The sequence below is a fragment of the Neurospora crassa genome, linkage group VI (assembly GCF_000182925.2).
Source record: "Neurospora crassa OR74A linkage group VI, whole genome shotgun sequence".
Taxonomy (NCBI): domain Eukaryota; kingdom Fungi; phylum Ascomycota; class Sordariomycetes; order Sordariales; family Sordariaceae; genus Neurospora; species Neurospora crassa.
In genome coordinates this window covers 2,644,025-2,666,459 of record NC_026506.1, presented here as the reverse complement: position 1 = coordinate 2,666,459, position 22,435 = coordinate 2,644,025, and the positions used below count along the sequence as shown (strand labels likewise).

Sequence of the window (22,435 nt, the reverse complement as noted above, 5' to 3'; positions counted from 1 at the left end):
AGTGCTTCATTCATCGAGAAAAGATGAAGAAGAAACAAATGGAAACCACGACATTCCTTGTGAATCATCCGTCCGCTGGCTTTTCAAATCACTTAATACTTCAAGTTCCGAGTCGCATTTCAACCGACTTCCTTTTCTGTCCTTGTCAAACCCACCTTCATACGCTCCATTCTCTTCATCATCAACAACGATAACAACAACAACAACAACAACACTCTTCGTTTGACACATTTAAACACCACAGCAAACTACAAACAGCCAAGTCTGAACCGACAAAAAAAAACACAAATCGTCAAACATCAATCAGACACTTTTACCCTTCTGTCAAACCCTCTTCTCCAGCCTTCAATCATCTCGCCCAGAGCGACTCAGGCTATTTGAAAGGTACAAGCACCTCGCCATCCCCAAGTCCGAGTTTCCTAATCGGGACACGGACTAATATACACACGCAGACGCACAACCTCGCAACAGGGACAGAACATCACGTCCTCGCATTAACAGTTTTACTCATTCACACTCCGACTCGTCGTCCACCACATACCATCAACGGGAATTGTACGGGCAAGGGAAAAGAACAATCATCAACAATTGATTTTCAATTTATTACCAAACATTCGTACATCAGCAGGCATGATACCCACCAACGACATGCCAACGCCGCGGCGCCGGCAACAGCAGCAGCAGCAATCGAGCAGCGCGACTGGAACTGAGACATCCGATATACCCGCCAAAACCATCACGACGTCGTTTCTCATTTCCAATCTTCACTGCCCCTCGTGTGTCTCGGCTATCAAAGACGTTCTCCTTGGCGAGCCATCAACCGGCTCACATATCCGATGGGTTTCGCCCAACGTAGTCACTTCGGTCGTCACCGTGGAACATGATTCAGGCTCTTCAGACAACAACAACAACTCAGCCGCATCCGCATCATCCCTCATCAGAGACATGCAACGCGCCTTGGAAGACAGCGGCTTCGAGGTCAGCGGTGTAACAACGACGGCTACTGTTGGTGACCATGACAATGACAACGACGACAACGGCGGCTTCCCGGTTCGAGATCTCGGCATCCAAGCTGAAGGCGAATTCTGCACCTTCTCGCGATGGGTCACCACCGCTTCACGACGTACCAATAGCCCCTTTGGGTCTCAGAAGCGGGCCGAAACACACTTCCAGAACTGCGAGCAGTGTCGTACATCGAAAGCAACGACAGGTCACCATGTACCAGAAAAGACAAGTGAAAAGGAAAAGGAATCTCCGGTATCAGGAGTCAGGGGTATTCACGCACCTCCAGATTTGTTGACGAATCCGCCAAAGAACATGGCATCAACCTCAACAAACCAGTCTTTCTCAACCGACACCGTGGTGGATCTTGGAGGAAAAGTCCCATCCTCTCAACCACCACCATTGTACAGAGTGACAGTAGCCATCGGCGGCATGACCTGCGCAGCCTGCGTCAACACCATTACCAACGAACTGAACAAGAAAGACTGGATCGCCCACGTCTCCGTCAACCTGATCAACAACAGCGCTGCCATCGACATTCATGACGAAAGCAGGGCGACCGAGCTGGTCGAGGCCATCGAGGACCTAGGCTATGATGTGAAACTCGACAAGGTCATTGCCCTCGCCGACCCGTCAAAGCCACCACCCAAGCCAAAAGCCGGCGGCGAAATTTTATCAGATGCATGGCGGGCGACCGTGTCCATTGGCGGGATGACATGTGCGTCCTGTGCCAACTCCATCACCAACGAGATGAAGAAGCGGGACTGGATCCAAGACATCACGGTCAACCTTCTCACCAACAGCGCGACTGTCGAGTTTGCGGGGAGAGAAAACGCCAACAAGCTGGTGGGAGAGATTGAGGATCTCGGGTTCGAAGCGACGCTCAACGAGGAGACCTTGGTCAACGTCGCCATCCATGAAGGGGGGCCGAACCCGGAGGAGGAACAGCAGCAAAGAAGAGAAGTCGAGATTCGCATCCAGGGCATGTACTGCGAACACTGCCCCTCACGAGTCTCGGCCAGTCTGGCAGGCTTCCGTAGGCAGCTGGACGTGATCAGCCAACCAAGTCATAAGAGACCGATCGTCAAGATAGTGTATGTCCCTGACGCTCCCGAGTTCACCATCCGGCACATCCTCAAAGCGATTGAGGCGAGTGACCCGGCTTTCAAAGCATCCATCTACCACCCTCCTTCCCTCGAGGAACAGTCCAAGGCCATCCAGCGCCATCACCAAATGCAAATCCTCTGGCGTGTCCTCTTTTCTTTAGTCGTCGCTATCCCAACCTTCATCATCGGCATCGTCTACATGAACCTGATAAAGGCCTCCTCCGGCAACAAGTCTCGCGAGTTCCTGATGAAACCATGGACGTCCGGCATCTCGCGCGGGCAGATCGCCCTATTCATCCTGGCCACACCCGTCTACTTTTTTGCCGCCGACATCTTCCATAAGCGCGCCTACAAGGAGATCAGGACGCTGTGGCGACGATCCAGTCGCGTCCCTCTGCTCCAGCGCTTCTACCGCTTCGGCAGCATGAACACGCTTATGTCCCTGGGCACAACCATTGCCTATGTCTCGTCTGTTTGCCAGATGATTGCGGCGGGAGCGCAGAAAGTGCACATGGTTGATAATGCCAACTTTTACTTTGACTCGGTCGTGTTTCTCACTTTCTTCTTGCTCTTAGGCCGATTGCTTGAGTCGTACAGCAAGTCGCGCACGGGAGACGCGGTGGAGATGCTGGGGAAGCTGCGCCCGACGACGGCCATTCTGGTGGAAGGATACGGTACTGCGAAAGAGCGGGATGAAGTAGTACAGGCGGACTCGTTGGACTACGGCGACGTCGTGCGCATCCCTCATGGCGCTTCCCCACCGGCAGACGGCATAGTTGTTCGCGGCGAAGGCAGTTTGGACGAGTCGAGTCTGACTGGCGAGTCCAGGCCGGTCAAGAAGATCGTCGGCGATGAGGTGTATACGGGCACCGTCAACAAGGACGCACCGCTCTTGGTCCGCGTCACTGGCGTTGCTGGCAAGTCGATGCTGGACGAGGTCGTCAAGGCGGTCCGCGAAGGCCAAACCAAGCGGGCTCCCATTGAGCAAGTGGCGGATATCTTGACGGCCTATTTCGTTCCCGTGGTCACTGCCATTGCGGTTGCCACTTGGATCATCTGGCTTGCTGTTGGATATAGTGGTCATGTGTCAAACGACTTGCTTGGAGACACCAAGGGCGGTTGGGTTGTCTTTGCGTTGCAGTTCGCCATTTCCGTCTTTGTGGTGGCTTGTCCCTGCGGCCTGGCGCTAGCTGCCCCAACGGCCATCTTTGTTGGTGGTGGAATCGCGGCAAAACATGGAATCTTGGCCAAGGGAGGTGGTGAAGCGTTTGAGAAGGCCAGTAGGGTTGACTGCGTCGTTTTCGACAAGACGGGCACTTTGACGATGGGAGGAGAGCCTAAGATCACGGAATCCGAAGTTTTCCATGATGCAGCAGCAGATGGTGAAGCTGGTACCGTATTTGCGGCACTGAAGGCGGTCGAAGAGAACAGTAGTCATCCGATAGCGAAAGCCATTGTCGCTTTCTGTGCGGCAAAGACGTCCGCCAAGGCCCAAGTCGAGGACTTGCAGGAGATTGCTGGCAAGGGGATGAAGGCCAGGTGTATAGGTGTGGACTCACAAAATGACTTTGATCTCATTGTCGGTAACGAATCCCTGATGGAGGACTTTTGCGTTACCGTGTCGAATGAGACTGTCCAGACGCTGCAGAAGTGGAAAAGAGAAGCCAAGTCCGTTGCTTTGGTTGCCATACGGCGACACCAGAGCAATGATCCCAACAGATGGCTCCTTGCTGTTACCCTAGCAATTTCCGATCCCATTCGCCCCGAAGCACCACTCATTGTCGACGCGCTCCAGTCCCGGGGCACGCGCGTGTGGATGCTGTCCGGTGATAACCCCGTTACGGCAGCCGCGGTCGCACACCAACTCGGCATTCCCGCTGACCAGGTCATCGCCGGAGTGCTTCCTACCGGAAAGGCCGATAAGATTGGGTATTTGCAAGGAACAGAAAAGGCGCGCGTCGGCAAGGGCAGCGAATCCAGTACCCGCCGTGCGTTGGTGGCCATGGTTGGCGATGGTATCAATGACAGTCCAGCGCTGGCAACAGCTGATATCGGCATTGCCATCGGATCCGGAGCAGACATTGCCATTAGCAGCGCGGACTTTGTGCTCATCAACAGCGACCTGCGCGGGGTGGTGACGCTCCTCGATCTCTCGTCCGCGGTCTTCCAGAGGATCAAGTTCAACTTTGGGTGGGCGGTGATATACAACTGCATCGGGGTTCCTGTGGCGGCAGGCGCCTTCTATCCCATTGTCAGCCATGGGCACCATGTCACATTGAATCCGGCGTGGGCTAGTCTAGCCATGGCGTTGAGCAGTATTAGCGTAGTGTTGAGCTCATTGGCTTTACGGAGCAGAGTGCCTGGGGCTGGATTCCGGGCGAGGAAGATTGGACAAGAATAGAGAGAGGCGAATGGGAATGAACATGTTTAAGTAGGAGATAGGTCCAATATGAACAGCGAGTACGTAATATGCATATGTTTTGTTAGTTGTTTGTTTGTCGCGGTGATAAACGCATGACGTTCCTCGGTTTCGGTGCTTGGAGACGATTCACCGGACACTAGTCTAGAGATGGCCTGTGGGGCGCTAAGCAGGGTAGGCAGGCAGGGTAGGCCAACAATCAAACCAGGGTTGGGAGGGTAGCTCCGGCTACAGACCCACTGAAGCCGCTCGTGTCTCCCCTGTCCATGTCCATTGGGCCCAGGAACCGAACCTCAACTCCCGTCGAGCATCTTCTCTCTTTTGGTCCTTTTGCTTCTTGACTTCCACTTGAAGCCCACCACAACCATTGCTTGCTTCAACACGACCCATTGGCTGTGAAGCTCCCAACAACCGCCATCGGTGCTACCCTCCTTCACGGCCATTGATCGGAAGCCAGTAAACAACAGACGAACCGGAATTGTCCGAGCGTTGATTGAACTCTTATAAAAAACCACCAAACGACCATTTACGCGAGCTCGGCCACTCAACTTGCTACGATCATCATCATTTCGAAAGCACGGCAAAAGCGACGCGGTCGCTGACGGCGCCTTTGCTTCATCACCCTCCCGAAACGTCCAACCGTCTACCGATACCCTCACGATCGAGAGAGTCAGACACCATGAACGCCACCGTGAAGCGCAAGTTCAACTCCCTGCTCCAGGGCATAGGGAACCGGCCAACCAACCCAGACTCCCCCTCCTCGACGCGCGACAATGACTCGCTGAGCTCGACACCTGCCTCTTCCTCAAGCTCGAGGTTTACAAACATGGCCAACGATAGCCTCGACTATCTCAGTAAGAAGCGCCGTGTCGGCGGGCTGCCCTCCACACCGAGCGCAATCACGTTAACGACCCCGACGAAAGGGCAAACCACCATCTCCAACGTCACCCTGCGAAAATGGAACTCCCACGGCGGTCCAGGGAGCAGCCCCGCGCCCGGGGCCGGCGGCGGCAGCAGCAACGCGAAGGGGGATAGCCCAGTTACGAAATTGCAACCACCCAAATACTGCCCGGGCGACCGCAACCAGCTCGTGCGACGATTGGCAACTTTCCAAGAGCTGACGGACTGGACACCCAAACCCGATAGGGTCAACGAGATCGAATGGGCGAAGCGCGGCTGGGTGTGCCAGGGCAAGGAGCGTGTTAAGTGCACGCTTTGCAACAACGAACTGGCTGTCAAGCTGAATCGCAAGGAGGTGGATGGGAAGGAGATTCCGGTGCTGATCGCCGCAGATATTGCTGAGTCGGTGGTGGATCAATACGTCGAGCTGATCATCACATCGCACCGGGAGGATTGCTTGTGGAGGAAGAAGGGGTGCGACGGTGAGTATCTGCCTTCAGGCGAGCCCTGACACTCTGCTAACGGTTTCCTCAACCAGATTCACTTCTACGATTGCCTCTGCCTAACCCCAAGTTAGCCCTCGAAACCCTACGCCAGCGATACGACGAGCTTTGCCAGCGCAAGGACTTTCTGCCTTATGAGTTCAACCTCCGCCTTCCAAAAGGTCTCGATATCGACATCATCCTCTCGTACCTGCCATCCAACTTCTTCGCCGAGCCTCCTGCATCCAGCACCGTCGATTCTTCTGTAGCCTCACAACCCGCTAGTCCGAACCCATCCACCTCACAACAACCACAAGCAGTCAATCGCACCGCCTTAGCCCTCGCCCTCCTCGGCTGGCAAGGCCTCACCAACCCTCGCCTCGGCACCGCCGTCCCCAACTCGGCCTCCTGTCATACCTGCCTCCGCCGTCTGGGTCTCTGGATGTTCAAGTCCAAACAAGTTGACCCCGAGACCAACACGATCCTGGTCCCCGCGCCAATGGACCACCTCGACCCTTTACGCGAGCACCGCTTCTTCTGTCCGTGGAAGAACCCGCAAGCGCAGCGGAACCCGGGTGCCAAGCCCTTGGCCAGGGGCGAGACGAACAAAGCCGCCTGGGAGGTTCTAGTGGAAGGGTTGAAGAACGAGAGCCGGCTGAGAGAAAAGGCAAGGGATTTGATGCACGGGAGGAGTAAGTCCTCTTCTTCTGGGTTTGGGTTTGGGCTAGGAGGGAAGAAAGGAACACCACATCGGGCGACGGGAAGCACGAGTGGATTTTTGGGAGTTCCGACAACGCCGGACGGCAGGGGAGTAACGGGGCAACAACCAAATAGTGCGCCGGGTGGTCTTCAAGTTGGTGGTCAAGAAGGAGGTGGGCAAGAAGAAGAGGGGTTTGAGGAGGAGGATGATGATGAGTCGGAGGAGGCAAGGAAGAAGAAGGATCAGGCTATGATGAGCAGGTTGAAGAGGGTCAAGACCTTGTTCAATACTAAGGGGAGCAAGTTAAAAAAGTCGGGAGCATCTCCGTCGCCGTCAGCGGTTAATATACCGGATAGTCCTCGGCCAGGGTCTTCGCATTCTACCAGGACCACCGGGACGCCGGGGACAGCTGCGACTACGGGAATCAGTACAAACGCCCCTGCTGAGTGATGCGAGGGGAGTGGCTATTGTTCATCGTCATCATCTTGCAGGTTGGCTGGCGGGCGTTGACACGCATGGAGTTGGGGGAACAATGTTATCGTCCAAAATTTGCATTCTAGAGGTGTATCAATAGCCTTTTGATTTTAGCGTTAACGGCGTTCTTGCCAAAATAATCAGCTCAATGATAGATCTTTATTGAGGTCTGGCAAATCCGCGGCGATCACACCGGCGCGTGCTTCTTGTGTTCCAAACCATTCATTATCAAGGTGTGAGCACGGATCACCTCCAGGGTTAGGTACTACTTTTGTGCACACCGTCGTCCGACGCAAGCCACGGTGAACCCTCACCTTTCCCGGTCGGCTGCCGAAACGGCGAAAAACCAAGGCCGCCGTATCCGTCCGTGTCAGTGATCAACGGGGAAAAAAGCACGTGGCGAACAAGAGATGCCGTATCAATACCCCTGTTTGCATCTTTTTGGTTTTGTAGTGTAGATTTTTGATTTTTTTTTTTGCCTTTTTTTCTTCGGGTACGGCGGAACATTTGTCGCAGGCTTTTTGTGTCTTGTTAGAACACCGTCTGCAACGAAAACGGCGACAACAGAAACTCATGTGCTGAAAAAGAGAGCAAACATGCAATGCAATGCTCGCGATTGCGAGGCCTGCTTGCTTTGCCAAAAGTCAATGAGTGCGAATCCTCCTCAGATTGAACATGGACACGGAGGGCGGCGGCGGGCCAATGTCACAAACTTCTTTTTTTTTTTTTTTTTTCAAAACTTTGCCAACCCACCAACCGACAAACTAACCATTTCAATCCGCCAATAACTTCATCGAGAGCGCAGTCTTCCTCACCTTCATCTACAGTCACTAAAAACCAAATTGCACACACAACTCACCAAAAAAGAAACCAGACCAGTTCCTCGAAAGACGTTGTTGCGTAATCAGAACAGAACAGAACAGAGAACAGACCTACACTGCCCTTCCCCCCACCTCACCTCACCCATCTCACCTACTCCTCTTCTTCCAATTTTTTTTTTTTTTTTTTTTTTATTTGGTCCATGGTAACGACGACTGACAAAAGTCGCCCTGCCCTCCTGGCACTATATAAGTTGACCAAAAATGTACTCATCTCAACGAACCGATTATTCCTGCAGAATAATCACACACTTTCGGCGGCTTAGTGGTCTAGTGGTATGATTCTCGCTTTGGGTGCGAGAGGTCCCGGGTTCAATCCCCGGCTGAGCCCCTCTTTTTTAGAGCTTGTAACAACTTTTTTTCCGGTGAGTTTCTGAATGAGTTGTGATGCCTAATTTCTCTTTGATATTTTTTGACTTTTTTTTGTTTTTTTTTCTTTCAAGATAATGCGTTGTTTGTTGTTGCGGGTGATTGTTTATAAGGTGGTTTGTGAGTGATGTTTTGGTGGGAGTCGTGTTGACATATGCTGGTGCAGTAAGTAGTGATGTTCTTTGTGTGCGGGAAATCGAATGAATATGATTGAATACATGCAGTGATGAAAGATATCTGTTCAAGAGGTCGACAAGAAGAGGAAAAGGCCGATTCTGATTCGGAGGTGAAAAAATAAGAGTTTTAAAGAGTATAGTTTGACCATATACTACGGCCCTACGCTGCTAGGAAGCTCGAGGTCGGTTTGGTTGAAGTGCTTGACTTTGGCCATATAATATCCTGTTCACAGATTGACTTTGTGACCGCTGCCTCTTACCGTGATTCCATACAAAGAGGTGGGTTAGCCGTCCAGAGCCACAGCACAGGAATAGATACAGACCTGAGAATCTAGGTAAATCCGCCTACCGAAAGTCATCATGCTCCAATTCGATTAGCAGAACTCCCATATACTACCCATATGCTGACTTGCGACCCCATGGTGTACAATAACTCGCAGAGTCAGTCATAGATTGGAGTCCTGTGGTGGACGTTCTGTATTGCCGTCCCCATCTAAGTAGTAGCTCTCGTTCTGTGCTCCGAGTAAACTATCTACAAAGCGCAAACCCACAGAACCAACCAGCTGGATGCAGAAGGCTTGCCATACCCAGCAAATATCTACAACCTTTCTCCACTCCCCCAAATTTCGTGTTTGAAGTGGTGTTTGGTGTGCCGTTTCTTTCCGTCTACTTCTTCTCCTCCGGCTTCGTCTCCGGCTTCGGCGTTGGGAGCTTGAAAGATTCGGGCTTGCGGTCGATACCGGCTCCGACCTGCTCCCAGGCGCTGGACCCACCCTCAAAGTTGCGGAAGGCCTGTGTCATCTCCAGAGGCTCCGTCACGATGCGCTTCTTCTCCTCGTCGTAGCGGATCTCGGTGTAGCCGGTCATGGGGAAGTCCTTGCGCAGCGGGTGGCCGTCGAAGCCGTAGTCGGTCATGATGCGGCGCAGGTCCGGGTGGCCGGTGAAGAAGACGCCAAAGAGATCGTAGACCTCGCGCTCGTACCAGTTGGCGCCATCGTAGAGGGGGGTGATGCTGGGCACGGGGGACACCTCGTCGGCGTACGTCTTGACGCGGATTCTCGAGTTGTGGCGCACGCTCAGCAGATTGTAGACGACCTCGAAGCGCTGGTCCTTGGTGGGGAAATCAACCGCAGTGATGTCACTCACTTGGGTGTATTCGGCCGCCGTATTGTCTGCAAGGATCATGAATCAGTCGCTATCTCCAGTCCACCTCCACCACACGACAACAACGACGTCCACCAGACGTTCGTTGCGCACAAACACCTTGTATAAATAGAACCGGTATATCTTACACTTGAGGAACGAAAAGACAGGGATGACTCCGGCGGGAGAAATGTAAATGGTCAACTCGTCCTTCCAAACCGAGAATTGCTGGATGTACTTGGGGAGACAGCCCATGAGCCACGACCCGTACTTGTGGAGATTGTCGGCCTTGGACTGGTACTTGTCGGCCGGGTTGACCACGGCTGCATTCAGGGCGCCCGGCAGGGGCTCACGGGGGAACTGCCGCGGGTTGGGGCCTTCGGGCATGTTGATAAGGTTACGGCTGGTGGTCGCGAGGCACCTGATAGCTGGCGACGGCTTCGCGGAGCGCAGGGCAGAGGCCAGGGCCCTGCTTCTGCAGAGCTTGCTGGCCATCTTGTAGGTTGCTGGCGATGGCCTGAACGAGATGGGCGAGACTGGGGAAGAGGCGCCAATGGATCACGGAACAACAACAGCCAGCAGCCTCGGCGATGGAAAGAGGTGTGGCTCAGAGGGGAAGCTTTCAACTTTGGACTCCGAGCTAGTAGGTAGGATAGAGGTACACTTGCGACAACGAAAACCATATGATTGAACCGCACACCACCTGCCGTTAACCAGGTCGGAGCTAGGGTAGTAGTATAACCCGCTGTACCACCTCCTCCCACTATCTACCGTTTGGAAGCTTGGCCCCCCCCCCAGGATGGTTACGCAAAAGTCACGTGCACGATCACCTGGAAGCTGCTTGGATTCTTGATAGAATACATTGCGTACGTGGTGTGTTTGGACATTTGTCAAAAGGCTGAAAAGGTGGTGGAGGTAGCATCCACATTCCCCATAGCATGAAATCTCAATCTCGACGTGGTGTTGCCGAAACAATGGCAATCTTCAAAGCGTCTCCAGAGTCGTGGAACCTCTTCAGCCCTTCTCCTTGCCAATGCTTGCCGAAATCAAAACGTCCGAGTCGTACACACCACTCCGGCAGCTCTGCGGCAGCTGGCAGCTTGCTGCGCTTGTCGAGTGTTCCAACTGTGGCGTGACACGTGCCAGCTGGCTCTTTCCAGAACAGGACTAGCGCTCAGCCGAGGACGTTTTGCTGGAAGGCTCTGCGTTTCGCTCGCTTCCACCTGTGCTCAAACTTGCCTGCACCCGCATCCCGTCCACGCAGTTCCTTTCCACCCACATCCGGCCAACTTTGTTCTCTCTAATAATCCCCCATTTGTTGACACGAGCACAACCCCTCAAAAAAAGAAGAGGCACCGACCCTCTATTCTCTGTATCTTACATTACCACGGGCGTTATTATCAGGTCCTCCTTTGCTTCTTTCTACCATAGACCAATTTTCGCGCCGCTAGTTTACGGCCCTTTTAATACCTACCTTACCGACAAGTGGAAAAGGATTCCATCCATCCGTATTCGACCCGACACCTCACAGTCGTCCCCGTTTACCTGGGAGCAGCCTCCAGCTTGCCGTCACTCCCAACGCGAACCATCACCCCATCTTCCCAGTCACCACAATGGCGCCGCAAGACAGCTTCGTCGACGATGAAGAAGAGACCTGGTATGCCACCTTGCTCGACCTCTCTCCAGCCGAATCCATGACGACTGCCCCTGCCCCTCCATGGCCTCGTCATGCCTGCTCTCTCCGCCTTCCTCAGCCTCGAGCCGACCCCCTGTCACAACGCCCTCGGCCGTCCACAAGAACACATCAGACTAACTAGTATACTATAGCCCCCTCTGTATCGAGGAGTTTGATCTCTCTGATCGTAACTTTAGACCATGCCCCTGCGGATACCAGGTACGTGGTCGAATACCTGCCCCTCCAAGCCCCCCTCCCTCCCCCTTTTTCTTTTGGCTCAACCTGAGCGCTAACGCCGCCGCCCCACCCCAGATATGCCAGTTCTGTTTCAACAATATCCGAAATAACATGAATGGCCTGTGTCCCGCATGCAGAAGACCATACGACGATAAGACTATTCAATGGAAGGTGGTCACTCAGGAAGAGTACGTTGTCGCCACATCCCGCTTGCAATCCGTGACCTTCTGCGTCTGTGCTGACAGTTCCTAGGGTTGCCGAGTTCCGAGCGAATATTCAAAAGAACCAAAAGCGACGTGCCGCCGAGCAACGCCAAAAAGAAGCCCAAAAACGCGAAGCCGAAAAGGAGAATCGGAAGAACTTGGTCGGCGTCCGGGTCGTTCAGAAGAATCTGGTCTACGTAACTGGGTTGACGCCTACGGTACGCGAGGACGAGTTGCTCAAGACACTCCGGCGTCCCGAATTTTTCGGACAATACGGCAATATCCAAAAAATATCCATCAGCAATCGGAAGAGCCAAGACGGGCAAAATCAGTCCCTCGGGATTTACGTCACTTTCGAGAAGAAGGAGGATGCTGCCAGGTGCATTCAAGCAGTCAATGGCTCTCAAAACGGCGACAGGGTCCTAAGAGCTCAACTGGGTACCACCAAGTATTGTTCAGCTTGGCTCCGTCACGAGGTATGCACGAACAGGCAGTGTATGTTCCTGCACGAGCTCGGCGACGAGGAGGACAGCTATTCTCGCCAAGACCTGTCTTCGATCAATAGCATTAGCAGCCAACGACCCCTCCCGGTTGCCGGTGCTTCTAGGTCGGCATCCCGCCAAACGGGTCACCCCTCGCCCGCGCCCTCGAATGCTCAACCGATGATCCGGAGTTCTAGCAAGGAGGAATCCGAAAACGGCGATGGCCCCGCGCTGCCCTCTTCAGCTACCTGGGCGCGAAACCCTCAGGTCCGTAGCCGACGTGGAAGCCATGCCACTAGCGGCGCCGCCCCCAGTCCTGCAATCTCCAACATTCTTCCAGTCACTTCTGAATCCAACCGAGAAGCCGTCGAAGATTTCCCTCCGATCGAGAGTACGGTGCATCATCCCCCTCCTCCTCAGAAGACCAAAACCGAAAAGTCGCCCAAATCGGCGCCAAAGCCTGCGCCAAAGCCCGCTCCTCCTGTTGAAGAAGCTTCACCAGCTCCGGCTCCTGCACCGGCGCCGGCACCGGCCCCCGTCACTGCTCCAGTTGCAGCACCTGCTCCACCCAAGGTCGAGACATCCGCCAAGTCCACTCTCGAGAAGGCCAAGAGCGCTTCCCAGGACACGCTTACGAAGCTTCTCAAATCACTCAACGGATGCTCTCTCGCCTGGCCCAAGCTTGGAGATGACTCCACAGAGTCTGCCTACCCACCCTTGTTTGACGTGAGGGGTGGCGAAAAGCGGAGGGCTTTGCGCGACGATGTCACCACCGGCGTGGCAGAGTCGCACGAGGGTTCCGCGGCAGCTACCGAACCAGCCGAGGTCGAGCCTGAGAGCAGTGGCAGCCTTGCTTTGGGAGGTGAGCCTGAGGACCGGGATCCTGGACGTGACTTCAATTTGCGGGGAGTTGCGCAGCCGCCCATTCAACGCGCTAACAACGACGGACTGTTTGGGTCGGCGATCGGGTCTGGCTTCAGCCAGGGTTCGACCAACCTTGCATCTATTGGCAGTCGTACCATGACACCGCAGCAGCCTGCTTTCATGCGTCCGCAGGCCACAGGCTACGACCACCTTCCTCCCGGAATCACTTCCCAGGCGAGCCTTTTCCAGGGTCAGGGACATAACCGCCAGGGCTCTCGATTTAGCTTCGCGAACGAGGGGCAAACCACGACTGCCACTTCGGTCAAGCTTGCGGCAAACCCCAGGGTCATGGCTCAGCAGGCCTCCATGATGCCTTCGTCCTTCCACAGTCAACCCAACACGCAGTTCTATGCCAGCTCCATGCCCGGCCCTCCGCCCGGGCTCAAGTCTACGAGCACCCCTCCGAGCATGTTTGGGCAACACGGTTTCGGCTCTGCTTTCGGTAACGCGACGAAAGATACGCACGAGATTCTTCAGCTCCTCAACCGCAGCCGAGGTGCCGGTAGCCAGGTTCATGATGCGGGAAAGCGTGAGTTCTTGTTTCCTTCCATTCCTCCACTGTACCCACCCTCTACCTCCTCTACCCCAGCTCCTGCTCCGAGCCTGGCATCGCTCTACGGTTCCCAGCCTGGAGCCTTCCAAGACTTGGGTTCAAAGCAGAAGAAGAAGGGGAAGAAGCACAGACACGCTAACACTTCCTCCTCTGGGGGGAGTGGCTTAGTAGATCTTGCGGACCCGAGTATCTTGCAGGCGAGAATGCAGTCTCAGCAGCATATGCAGCAACAGAGCAATGCCGGTCTCGGACAGGTGTTTGGTGGTCAGTCGCAAGGTGGGTACACTAATCCCGCCATGATGTATTCTGCTGGATATCGGGGATGGTAGAGAGCTGCTCTTCTAGACCACTTCACTTTGCGCGATGGAGTTAATCTTTTTATTTTACCTGTCTTGTTTTCTGGGGAGACACTTTTGTTGTTTCGTTTAAAAAGGCACATTATATATCACGACGGCGTCCACGGCACAAGCGGGAGGGGTGTTTACGAGACAGTCAAGGAATGGCACACGTTTTGATTTTCGAGCACCACAACATTCGGTCTCTCAGAAGGGGAGCCCCTTGTTTACACTGGCGTCCTTTGCATTTTGAGAAGGGAAGAGAGATTCTCGAGGAGACCAACGGCATTCCAACTCCGCTTCTATTCACTCCCGCACAGGCTTTAGGGTTCTGCATCACTGGGGTATATCGGTCACGTCAGGCAAGCTCTCATCGTCTTCCTTCGAGATTTCTCTTCCACATGTACGTTAACGTTGGTCCCAGTTTTCGTACGGTCTGGGTTCAGTTGGCGCAAAGGTCAAAAATAGAGCATTTTTACCGCTGCTGTAAGCGGGTCTCCGTTTCCCAACCTCGTGGAAGACGATGATGGTAGTCTTGACGTGACCAAACAAAGAGCCCTCCTGTATATAACTTGTGCCGCGATTCTTGTCGTTGTCGTTGTCGTTGTTGTCTTGGTGCTCCCTTTCTACCAAGTGGTCCCCGGTCTAAAGCCTGCACTACATCAGATGAAAAATTTGCTCTTCCATCCGAGAGGCTAATAGCTTTGTAGATGATGATCTTCCCTCGTTCGAAGAAGTCACGACAAGCGTAGACGCTCTGGTTTCTGACGAACCCATCACGACGATACGTCAACCGCCCGGAGCCTTCGATAACTTCGGCCTCACCGGGACTCCTATTGTTGCCCCTCCTCCGGGACTGGGTATGCCAATCAACCAACCTTCCCCTGCGATTTCTCACGCATCTTTGAGAGCCGGAACGCAGACACCGCCGGTCGCCGTACCTGTTGTCCCTCCCAAGGCAACCACAGCAGCGGCGTCTACTGCAGCGTCTACGGCACCGCCTACAAGTACACCCGTAACGGCAACGGCATCTAGTGTGGCAGTTTCCACCGCAGCGTCAACCACGTCAACGCCTACAACAGCTCCCAGCCCACTTGTCAGCAAGAACCGGAAGAATAGCGTGGAAAAGGGCATGCGATACTGTCCCTTTTGCGCCTTGGATTTGCCTGTTGCCAAGGATGGCAAGACTATCAACGTTTTGGAAGCGGAGAGACACATGGATTCGTGTGAAAACGATAAGAAGCTCCGTCTCGCAGCTCTCGCGCCTGAGGCTAAGAAGAATTCCAAGGAGAACATCCAAGCTCTTGCTGCGGAGAGTGGGCTATCGAGGGATATTGCAACAGTCAAGGCAAAGGCGCCGAAAGTTTTGGCAGACGAGGACTTCCCTGCTCTCAACAGTCCCAAGGTCCAGGCGGCTGCCACGACACCTGCCATTTCGACTAAGACTACGGCAACCAAGTCTAAGGCAGCCAAGAAGGCTGAAAAGGCTGCGGAAAAAGAGAAGCCTGCTCCTGTGCTGGTTATACCAGCGGTAGCGCCCACTCTACCTGAACCAGAGCCCCGCCCTGTGGACAAGAAACCTGCCCCAGTTCTCAACATCGCTGCGGCTACCCAGGTCGCCCAGGTCAAGACTGCTGAGAGTTCATCAGCTACGACGGAGAAATCTGTCCATGACCGGGACTCGGCTTTCCCTGCCCTGCCTACGCCAACGACTGCTTCAGTGGCCTCGCCGCTCGCTCGGACAGCAAAGACACTTAGACTTGTCTCAACTCCGAAGGTTGAGACGCCCTCCACACCCGCCAATGCTGGTGTGATGAGCGTCTCGGGCTCCGCGGCCCGTTCTATAGCTTCTATTTCTGTTAGACCCGAGACTCCTGCCAGCGAGATGATTTCGGATAGCGCATCCATCGTCTCAGCCTCGGTCTCGGCATCTCGCACCAGCTCACCGCCGCCGTCCAAGATCGGCTCTGCCCCTGTCAGAGCAACCACCAAGAGTCAGCAAAGAAAGGCAAGGAAGGAGCAGCTCAAGAAGGAAACAGCAGCTGTGGCAGCACAGCCTATCAAGTCTGATCCGAGTGAGGAGATCGGGCCCATTATTGGCCGCAAGAAGAAGCAGAAGAAGGAGAAGGAGAAGGAAAAGGAAAAGCCAAGCACCACCAACACAAACGTAACACCCACTGTCAGTAGACCGGAAACACCTGCACAAAAGGAAAAAGAGACGCCGCCCCCGCCACCCACAAAGGAGGTGAAGGAGGTCAAGGAGGAGTCTTCAACCTACCGATCGACGGCTAATGAAACGACGACATTGACGGATGACGCCTCTCCGATTAAGACCAGGGGAGCAAAGGAGACTCCAAAGTCAGATGCGGTTTCAACCCCTCGAACTTTGCCGACACCTGGCACGATCTTCCAAGATTTGCAAAAGTCGGGGCTTGTTCCCGAGAAGATCGATGACCTGCCTCTTTTCAAGCCAACAAGCACTGGGTTTGAGAAGTCGAGAAATGATCATAGCAACGCTGCTGCTAGGGAGAACGCGGCTCGGAACGCCATGACGCCTACAAAGTCGATTGTGACTGACGAGGATCAGGCAGCTCTACTCGCGGGTCACCCTGTTCGTAAAATGATTGACGGCGTCCGCATTCTCCTTACTCCCAACGGTGACTGCATTCGCAACTTGACCGAGGAGGAGGAGGATCGGTTCTTGGAGCTTCAGGCTCGCATCGCCGAGACCGCCTCTAGCCCTGCCGCGTTTATTTCCTCTCGCCACGAAGCCGGTGGTGGATTCAGTCTGATCAAAGGGCGTGCTGTGCCGAACGGGCCACCGGGCTACTTTCCCCAGGCTCCGGGTCAATACCCGACGGATCCTGTGAACAAGATCCAGCGGGAGGAAGCGATCTACTATATCAACCAATACGTCCTGCCGCGGTTGAACCTGAACGCCAGAGACATGAGCTTCCCCAAGGCCATGTCGAACTGGCACCCGGATCAGCGCGGCGGGAACCCAGCCGCCGCCGGCCTGAGCTCGCTTGCTCCATGGATGTACGGCGCTGGCTCTCCTGCGTCGCCGCATGATAATGACGCTGTGGCCCCAGAGATCAGCTATCCTGCCCCCGTCAGCGCGTTTGCCGACGCGCATGGATCGTACCTGGACATGCCCCCTTCACCGTCGCCATCTGCTCTAGACGATCCCATGGGTCACAAGGGCGGTGCGGGCCTCAACATTGGCGGTGCTCCCGGCCCGTTCGGCAACGTACCGCTGATGAGTCTCGAAGACGCCGAGTCAGCTTTGTCGGCTGCCCGTAAGGAAGGGGACAAGATCGAGAAGCACTTCAACCAGACCGTCAGGAAGAATAAGAGACTTCTGATGGCCATGGGTAATCCTGTCTCAGTAGGTGGTAGCGGTGGCGCGCATGCTGCTGCTGCTACTGCTGCTGGTGGAGGCGGCGGCGCGCATTGACTAGGCTTCGATAGAGTCTTTTTCGGTTCAACGCCATCATCTTCGTTCTCGTCATCTCTTTTTTCTCCTTCACACAGCAACCATGACCATCACCGAAGGGTCACTTCTTCTGCCGTGACTTCGGCAACGGCCACCTCCACCACAGCGGCCATTGCAGCCGCGGCCAGCGAGCTGGAAGCACATGCCGCTATGATGCTGGCCGAGTTTCACGGCGATATGGCGGCTAGGGGGTACCATCCGTTCATGAGGATGCTGCGGATCGCGGGGCGGCTCAGCGGCGTGGCCTTTGCAGCTGTGTGGTTGGCGGTGGTTATGCTTGAAGGATTTGTGGAGCTCTTGGCGAGAGGAGGGGTGTTGGCTGTCGAGATGATTTGTGCGATGTTAGACTGGGTCGGGGCTGATTATTGATCGTTAGTGATGTGGAAATTGGGAAGTTACAGAGTCGCGGCAGCCAAAGGAGAAACGGGTTGAAACGTGTGTCTCTAGGCTGGCCAAGCGGAAGCTGACTGGAAGAAGGGTTGGGATGGGATCAAGAAGAGAGGGAAATCTTGACGCGGAATGACTTACAAATGGCATATATTGGATGGCCAGTTAACAGCGTTTGGGATTTGGTAACGACAGCGAATATCCGTGTGGATATTATCAATGATTTGTATGGTTTATGAAGAAAGAGATAGCGACAATGATCACAATGAAGTAGATGTAACTATACAGCCTGTCTGGTTCGAAGATCTCAATGAAGGAAAAGGTACTACGTGACAAGTTTGCTTGGTTTCTTTGCTTGGGGATTCCTTTCGCATGGCATGTTCCCCTCCGTCTCATCAACACGGAAGGTCAAGGGAACGATAGCCCATGGCTTGGTCCTTTTAGCGAGATCCATCATGCTCGGCGTTTATGAAGCGATGCGAAATCTGCGAACCTCGGTGGGACCTGCACTGCAGGCTGGTGAAGAGCAAGTTCTGGGCGGTGCGTTGATGCAAAAACAACGAGAAGTAACAAGTTTTGAAACCCCATTAACAAGGAGTTGGGGAACAGACAGGAAACTCGACGCCCCCTCCCAACGAGTACTATCTATCTACATTGCCTATTACTAAGATGGCTGAGCTCTCGCAGCTTGGAGTAGGTATAAGCACGAAAGACGATCTCACATGCTCAAAGTCATTTCTTTCAAGAATCAAGTTCGGTTGAGGAACAGACGAGAAACTGTAGGCGCGAGCTGGACTGTTGTTATCAAGATGGGCAGCGTTACACAAGGCAAGCCAGACGGGACATACCAAGAGATTAGGTATTCATCTTTCTCTGTCTCTTTGTCATGCCTCGTGCGAGCTTTGCGTCGCGTTGCCTTTGTTTCTATTTGCTCTCCACGCCATGAACAAGAGGAGTGGGCGACATTCGTTGCTGGGGAAAATCGATACACATGGACATCTACACTAGACTGGAGCTTCGTAGGTGAGTTGGAAGGAGCGGAACGGCTGAGACAAGCAACAAGTCCAGAGCACATGTCGTTATGGCTGTTCATCCACCCATTGACGTACCTTGGTCAATGTGAACTTCCTTCATGGTGTCTAGAGGGTGACATGCAACTGCAGAGGTGAGCTTCGCTCGTGTAGGCGATATTGCCACCTTCCATCTCAAATCGATCACTAACAAGGCAGGAGTTAACCGTCCACCCAATTATAACTGCAACGGCCATTGTTATTCCCTGAAAGGGAACCCTAAAGCATGTTATCCATCGTGCCTAGCAAACGTTAAGCATCAAACTTGGCAACCGTAACCTCGGACCTCCGAACCTACCTCTAGGTACATACGCAGTTGCAGAAGTGAGCTTCACTTGTACAGCAAGGGTAACTGGTCATAAGGATGAAAGTAAATAGATAGGAACTACAGCTTGGGTCCTCTCAGTAGATATTTAAACTACTCAATCCAGGAACAGTTTGGTTTGGAGGCTGGTTACACTGATCAATGTAGCGAATTTTGGCACACGAAACGAAACTTGGAAGGAAAAACAGCGTGTTTTTTGCGCCTCCCGTATTCTGGTGTCGCGATTTTAGGCTTGGGATGTGACATGATGTGATGAGAGGTGATGTTGTTCTTGAAAGCGACGTCGAGGTGGGAGAGGAGCTTCGACTTGGTACCAGAGTCTTACAGTCCAGTACTGGTTTGTTTGTTAGCTCGAGACCTTGCGTCAACTTTCCTATGCGTTTTCACTGGCTAGCTGAGGCGTGATCTTACCTTAGGAACGCCATTTCTAATGTTCAATATGTTATATCAATTCTTGTCAATGCCTTTGTAATCCGTACTCAGCCATTTTGACTTGTTTCTCCAACGTCTAGGACTATTCGGGATTGATTTCGTCTAGTGGACAGAGTATACAGTCCGATGCTGGTTTGTTTGTTAGCTTGGTACACTAGGCACTCTTGGTAGTATAATATACATAGTGCACTAGATGAAATCTTTTTCGAATAGTCCTAAAGCTTATGCAGATAAATACAAAGGCATTAGCAAGGATTAATTTGGCCTTTTGGATAGTAGAGATGGCGTATCCAAAGTAAAGTTAGGTGTACATTAGTTAGCTGTACAAACGCATGGAAAAGTTGACACGAGGTCTCGAACTAACAAACAAACCAGTACTGGACTGTAGTATGTAAATGTGCATAGTGTACCGAGCTAACAAACAAACCAGCATCGGACTGCATGTTACGAAATTTCACACACGGGGTATCGAACCAGGATATAGTTTCAAGTCATCATCTCATTCATCCACAAAGTCAACGCTGAACAGGTAGCTAGCTAGCTTACAGCCGCCGTTTCCTCTCTCATCATACATCCTCCATGCATGCCTAAAGTGCCATATACAAAATCCAATGCTACCAAACCCAACCGAAAAAAAGCACCGCGGTTATACAAAAGCCAGTTCCCTATCGTTTTGTGAACACGCGCCTCCAATGATAATATGTGCGGGTATAAATTGTACAAAGCAAGAAAAAGGGATTCTTTTTTTTCTCTCTTCTTCATCAACGATCAACCAAGCCAAGCCAAAAGACATTGCTTAGACCTTGCCCTTGAAGCCCTTGGGAGCAAGGTTGACGTTGTACTCGAGCTCAAGAACGGCCTTCTCGTCACCCTCAATAGGCTTGAAGGTCACAACGAGATCATCCTTAACAGCGAAGACGGTGTCGTTGGTGATCCAGGGGTCGTCGCTGGGGTAGAGCTGAGTAGTGCAGCCCTGGTACTCGGGATGGGTAACCATGATGTGGATGTGAGCGGGACGCATGGGGTGGCGGTCCATGAGCTGGAGGAGGGCATACGAGGGGCCGTCGGTGGGCAGACTGTAAGCAGTCGGGTGGAGGCAGTAGAACCAGTACTCGCCCTTCTCGTTGGCCTTGAACTTGCCGCGCAGGTTGTTGGGCGTCTGGTTCTGAGGGTCCTGGAAGTCGTACTTGCCGTTGGCGGAGGCTTGCCAGATGTCGAACACGGCGTTGGGAATGGGCTTGCCCGTGGTGATGTCGCGGATGACACCGTGCATCTTGGTCACGCGGCCCTTGGGAGGGACACCGTCCTGGATGATGGAGCCACCGTTCTCGCGGAAGGGGGCGTTGGGGGACCAGAAGGGCCCGAGAATCGAGGACGAGGTGGGCTCAAGACCCTCCTCGACGACAATCTTGTGGGCGATCTCATCAACAAGGCTGAAGAGGAAATTGTTAGTATGGAAGTTCTTGAGTTTATTGGATCATCTGTGAGAAAGCAAAAAAAAAAAAAAAACTTACGTTTCAAGACCCAAGATGTCGGAGAGACGGTGGGCCTCGTTACGGGTCTGGCCAGACTCGCTGTAGACGCGGCCGACCTCATTAATGTACTTGACACCAGCCATCCACTCGTCCATGGTGAGCTCAACCTCGCGAGCGAAGTCGTGGATGTGACGGATCAGAGCACCAAGAACCTGACGGTTGCGGGGAGTGGTGTTGGGGCCCATGCCGTCAATGACATTCTGGGTGAAGTTGGGGTCGAATCTGTGAGAAGCCATCTTTGCCTGTTGTGCTGATGATGATGACGATGATGATGAAAACACTGGAATCAACAATACGGAGAGGATCAAGAGGATAAAAAGTATGTAACAGGCAGATCCAAACTTGTAGGTAGTTTGATGACAATTACAATGAGAGAAGAAGAAGGGGGACAGCCGGAGCAAGAGGTTCCTCGAAGAATGTTATATACAAAAGGGACTATACACTACAAAGCAGGCCGTCACCGTAGTGTACAACTGGGATCTCTCTTTCCCTCGACGCACACCCTGGATCTTCATGGCATTGTGAATGGACGCAACATGATAGGATCGCACACGCCCCAGGTGCCCAGGTGCCCGGATGGTGCCATGTGCCTCCATGTTTCCCCGCTGCCCTTTGAGAGCTCTGGATCCGGACGGACTTGCGGCAGGTTGAGATTCCTATGTCGGTCACTGTGGGTGTGATGTGAGTGTGGGGTTAATGGTTATGGAGAAACGGAGGCAAAGCGGGAGAAATATAGCCCTGCGTCACGGTAGCCCCTAACCCTGGATCTTCAAAACTGCTGCCGATTCGCTGCCGGGATGGTTGGGTTCAATGTCTCAGCTTGCAAAGAATCCCCGGTACTGTGGCTTCCAATACCAATCAAGGCAACAAATTTGTTCCTAAATTGAGTTCAACACTTGCTCGACTGACTGCGGTGAACCACTCGAGACATCGAGAACTGCTGATCTGGCATGCTTGGAGGCGATCTCGACTTTTTCCAAACGGTGTGAATCTTATGTCCGTCTTGGCAACAATCGTGCGGCTAATGTCTAACAATTGCCCGCGAATCCACTCTCCAGATCTCGGCATTGAGGAGCTCGAGGAGAAAATATACTACCATAGGCGCTCTGTTTACTATGTATGTATCTTCAAC

General features: G+C 53.3%; 5 protein-coding genes and 1 non-coding gene across 6 annotated transcripts; 4 read left to right on the top strand and 2 right to left on the bottom strand.

Annotated features, from left to right (window-relative positions):
- The first annotated feature begins 38 nt into the window (after positions 1–38).
- NCU04076 (copper resistance-associated P-type ATPase) lies at positions 39–4,595 on the top strand. The gene is made up of 2 exons (XM_952598.3): positions 39–384; positions 453–4,595. Exon 2 carries the CDS (start codon positions 631–633, stop codon positions 4,507–4,509), a length of 3,879 nt encoding a protein of 1,292 aa, XP_957691.3. The 5' UTR covers positions 39–384; positions 453–630; the 3' UTR covers positions 4,510–4,595.
- Positions 4,596–4,838: 243 nt separating this feature from the next.
- NCU04075 (hypothetical protein) lies at positions 4,839–7,260 on the top strand. Its single transcript, XM_952597.2, has 2 exons — positions 4,839–5,909; positions 5,966–7,260. The coding sequence occupies exons 1-2, from the start codon at positions 5,207–5,209 to the stop codon at positions 7,057–7,059; spliced, it is 1,797 nt and encodes a 598-aa protein (XP_957690.1). The 5' UTR covers positions 4,839–5,206; the 3' UTR covers positions 7,060–7,260.
- A 960-nt stretch (positions 7,261–8,220) lies between these two features.
- Positions 8,221–8,292, top strand: NCU15389. The gene has a single exon. It is a non-coding gene; the product is annotated as a tRNA-Pro (tRNA).
- Positions 8,293–8,598: 306 nt separating this feature from the next.
- Positions 8,599–10,403, bottom strand: nuo30.4 (NADH:ubiquinone oxidoreductase 30.4). Its single transcript, XM_952596.3, has 2 exons — positions 9,799–10,403; positions 8,599–9,678 (listed from the first exon to the last, which is right to left on the bottom strand). The coding sequence occupies exons 1-2, from the start codon at positions 10,142–10,144 to the stop codon at positions 9,173–9,175; spliced, it is 852 nt and encodes a 283-aa protein (XP_957689.1). The 5' UTR covers positions 10,145–10,403; the 3' UTR covers positions 8,599–9,172.
- Positions 10,404–10,942: 539 nt separating this feature from the next.
- Positions 10,943–18,222, top strand: NCU04073 (hypothetical protein). The gene is made up of 5 exons (XM_952595.3): positions 10,943–11,306; positions 11,477–11,543; positions 11,637–11,749; positions 11,814–13,699; positions 14,769–18,222. Exons 1-5 carry the CDS (start codon positions 11,263–11,265, stop codon positions 17,513–17,515), a joined length of 4,857 nt encoding a protein of 1,618 aa, XP_957688.3. The 5' UTR covers positions 10,943–11,262; the 3' UTR covers positions 17,516–18,222.
- Positions 18,223–20,247: 2,025 nt separating this feature from the next.
- Positions 20,248–21,995, bottom strand: NCU04072 (catechol dioxygenase). The gene is made up of 2 exons (XM_952594.2): positions 21,283–21,995; positions 20,248–21,201 (listed from the first exon to the last, which is right to left on the bottom strand). Exons 1-2 carry the CDS (start codon positions 21,537–21,539, stop codon positions 20,565–20,567), a joined length of 894 nt encoding a protein of 297 aa, XP_957687.1. The 5' UTR covers positions 21,540–21,995; the 3' UTR covers positions 20,248–20,564.
- Positions 21,996–22,435: the final 440 nt, after the last annotated feature.

Coding starts and splice junctions, on each gene's coding strand:
- NCU04076 (XM_952598.3), top strand. CDS start 631: ATGATACCCACCAACGACATGCCAACGCCGCGGCGCCGGCAACAGCAG.
- NCU04075 (XM_952597.2), top strand. CDS start 5,207: ATGAACGCCACCGTGAAGCGCAAGTTCAACTCCCTGCTCCAGGGCATA. Junction 5,910..5,965: donor GAGGAAGAAGGGGTGCGACG/GTGAGTATCTGC, acceptor TTCCTCAACCAG/ATTCACTTCTACGATTGCCT.
- nuo30.4 (XM_952596.3), bottom strand. CDS start 10,144: ATGGCCAGCAAGCTCTGCAGAAGCAGGGCCCTGGCCTCTGCCCTGCGC. Junction 9,679..9,798: donor TGTCTTTTCGTTCCTCAAGT/GTAAGATATACC, acceptor TGATCCTTGCAG/ACAATACGGCGGCCGAATAC.
- NCU04073 (XM_952595.3), top strand. CDS start 11,263: ATGGCGCCGCAAGACAGCTTCGTCGACGATGAAGAAGAGACCTG. Junction 11,307..11,476: donor GACGATGAAGAAGAGACCTG/GTATGCCACCTT, acceptor AGTATACTATAG/CCCCCTCTGTATCGAGGAGT. Junction 13,700..14,768: donor GGTTCATGATGCGGGAAAGC/GTGAGTTCTTGT, acceptor ATAGCTTTGTAG/ATGATGATCTTCCCTCGTTC.
- NCU04072 (XM_952594.2), bottom strand. CDS start 21,539: ATGGCTTCTCACAGATTCGACCCCAACTTCACCCAGAATGTCATTGAC. Junction 21,202..21,282: donor GACATCTTGGGTCTTGAAAC/GTAAGTTTTTTT, acceptor TTTCCTCTTCAG/CCTTGTTGATGAGATCGCCC.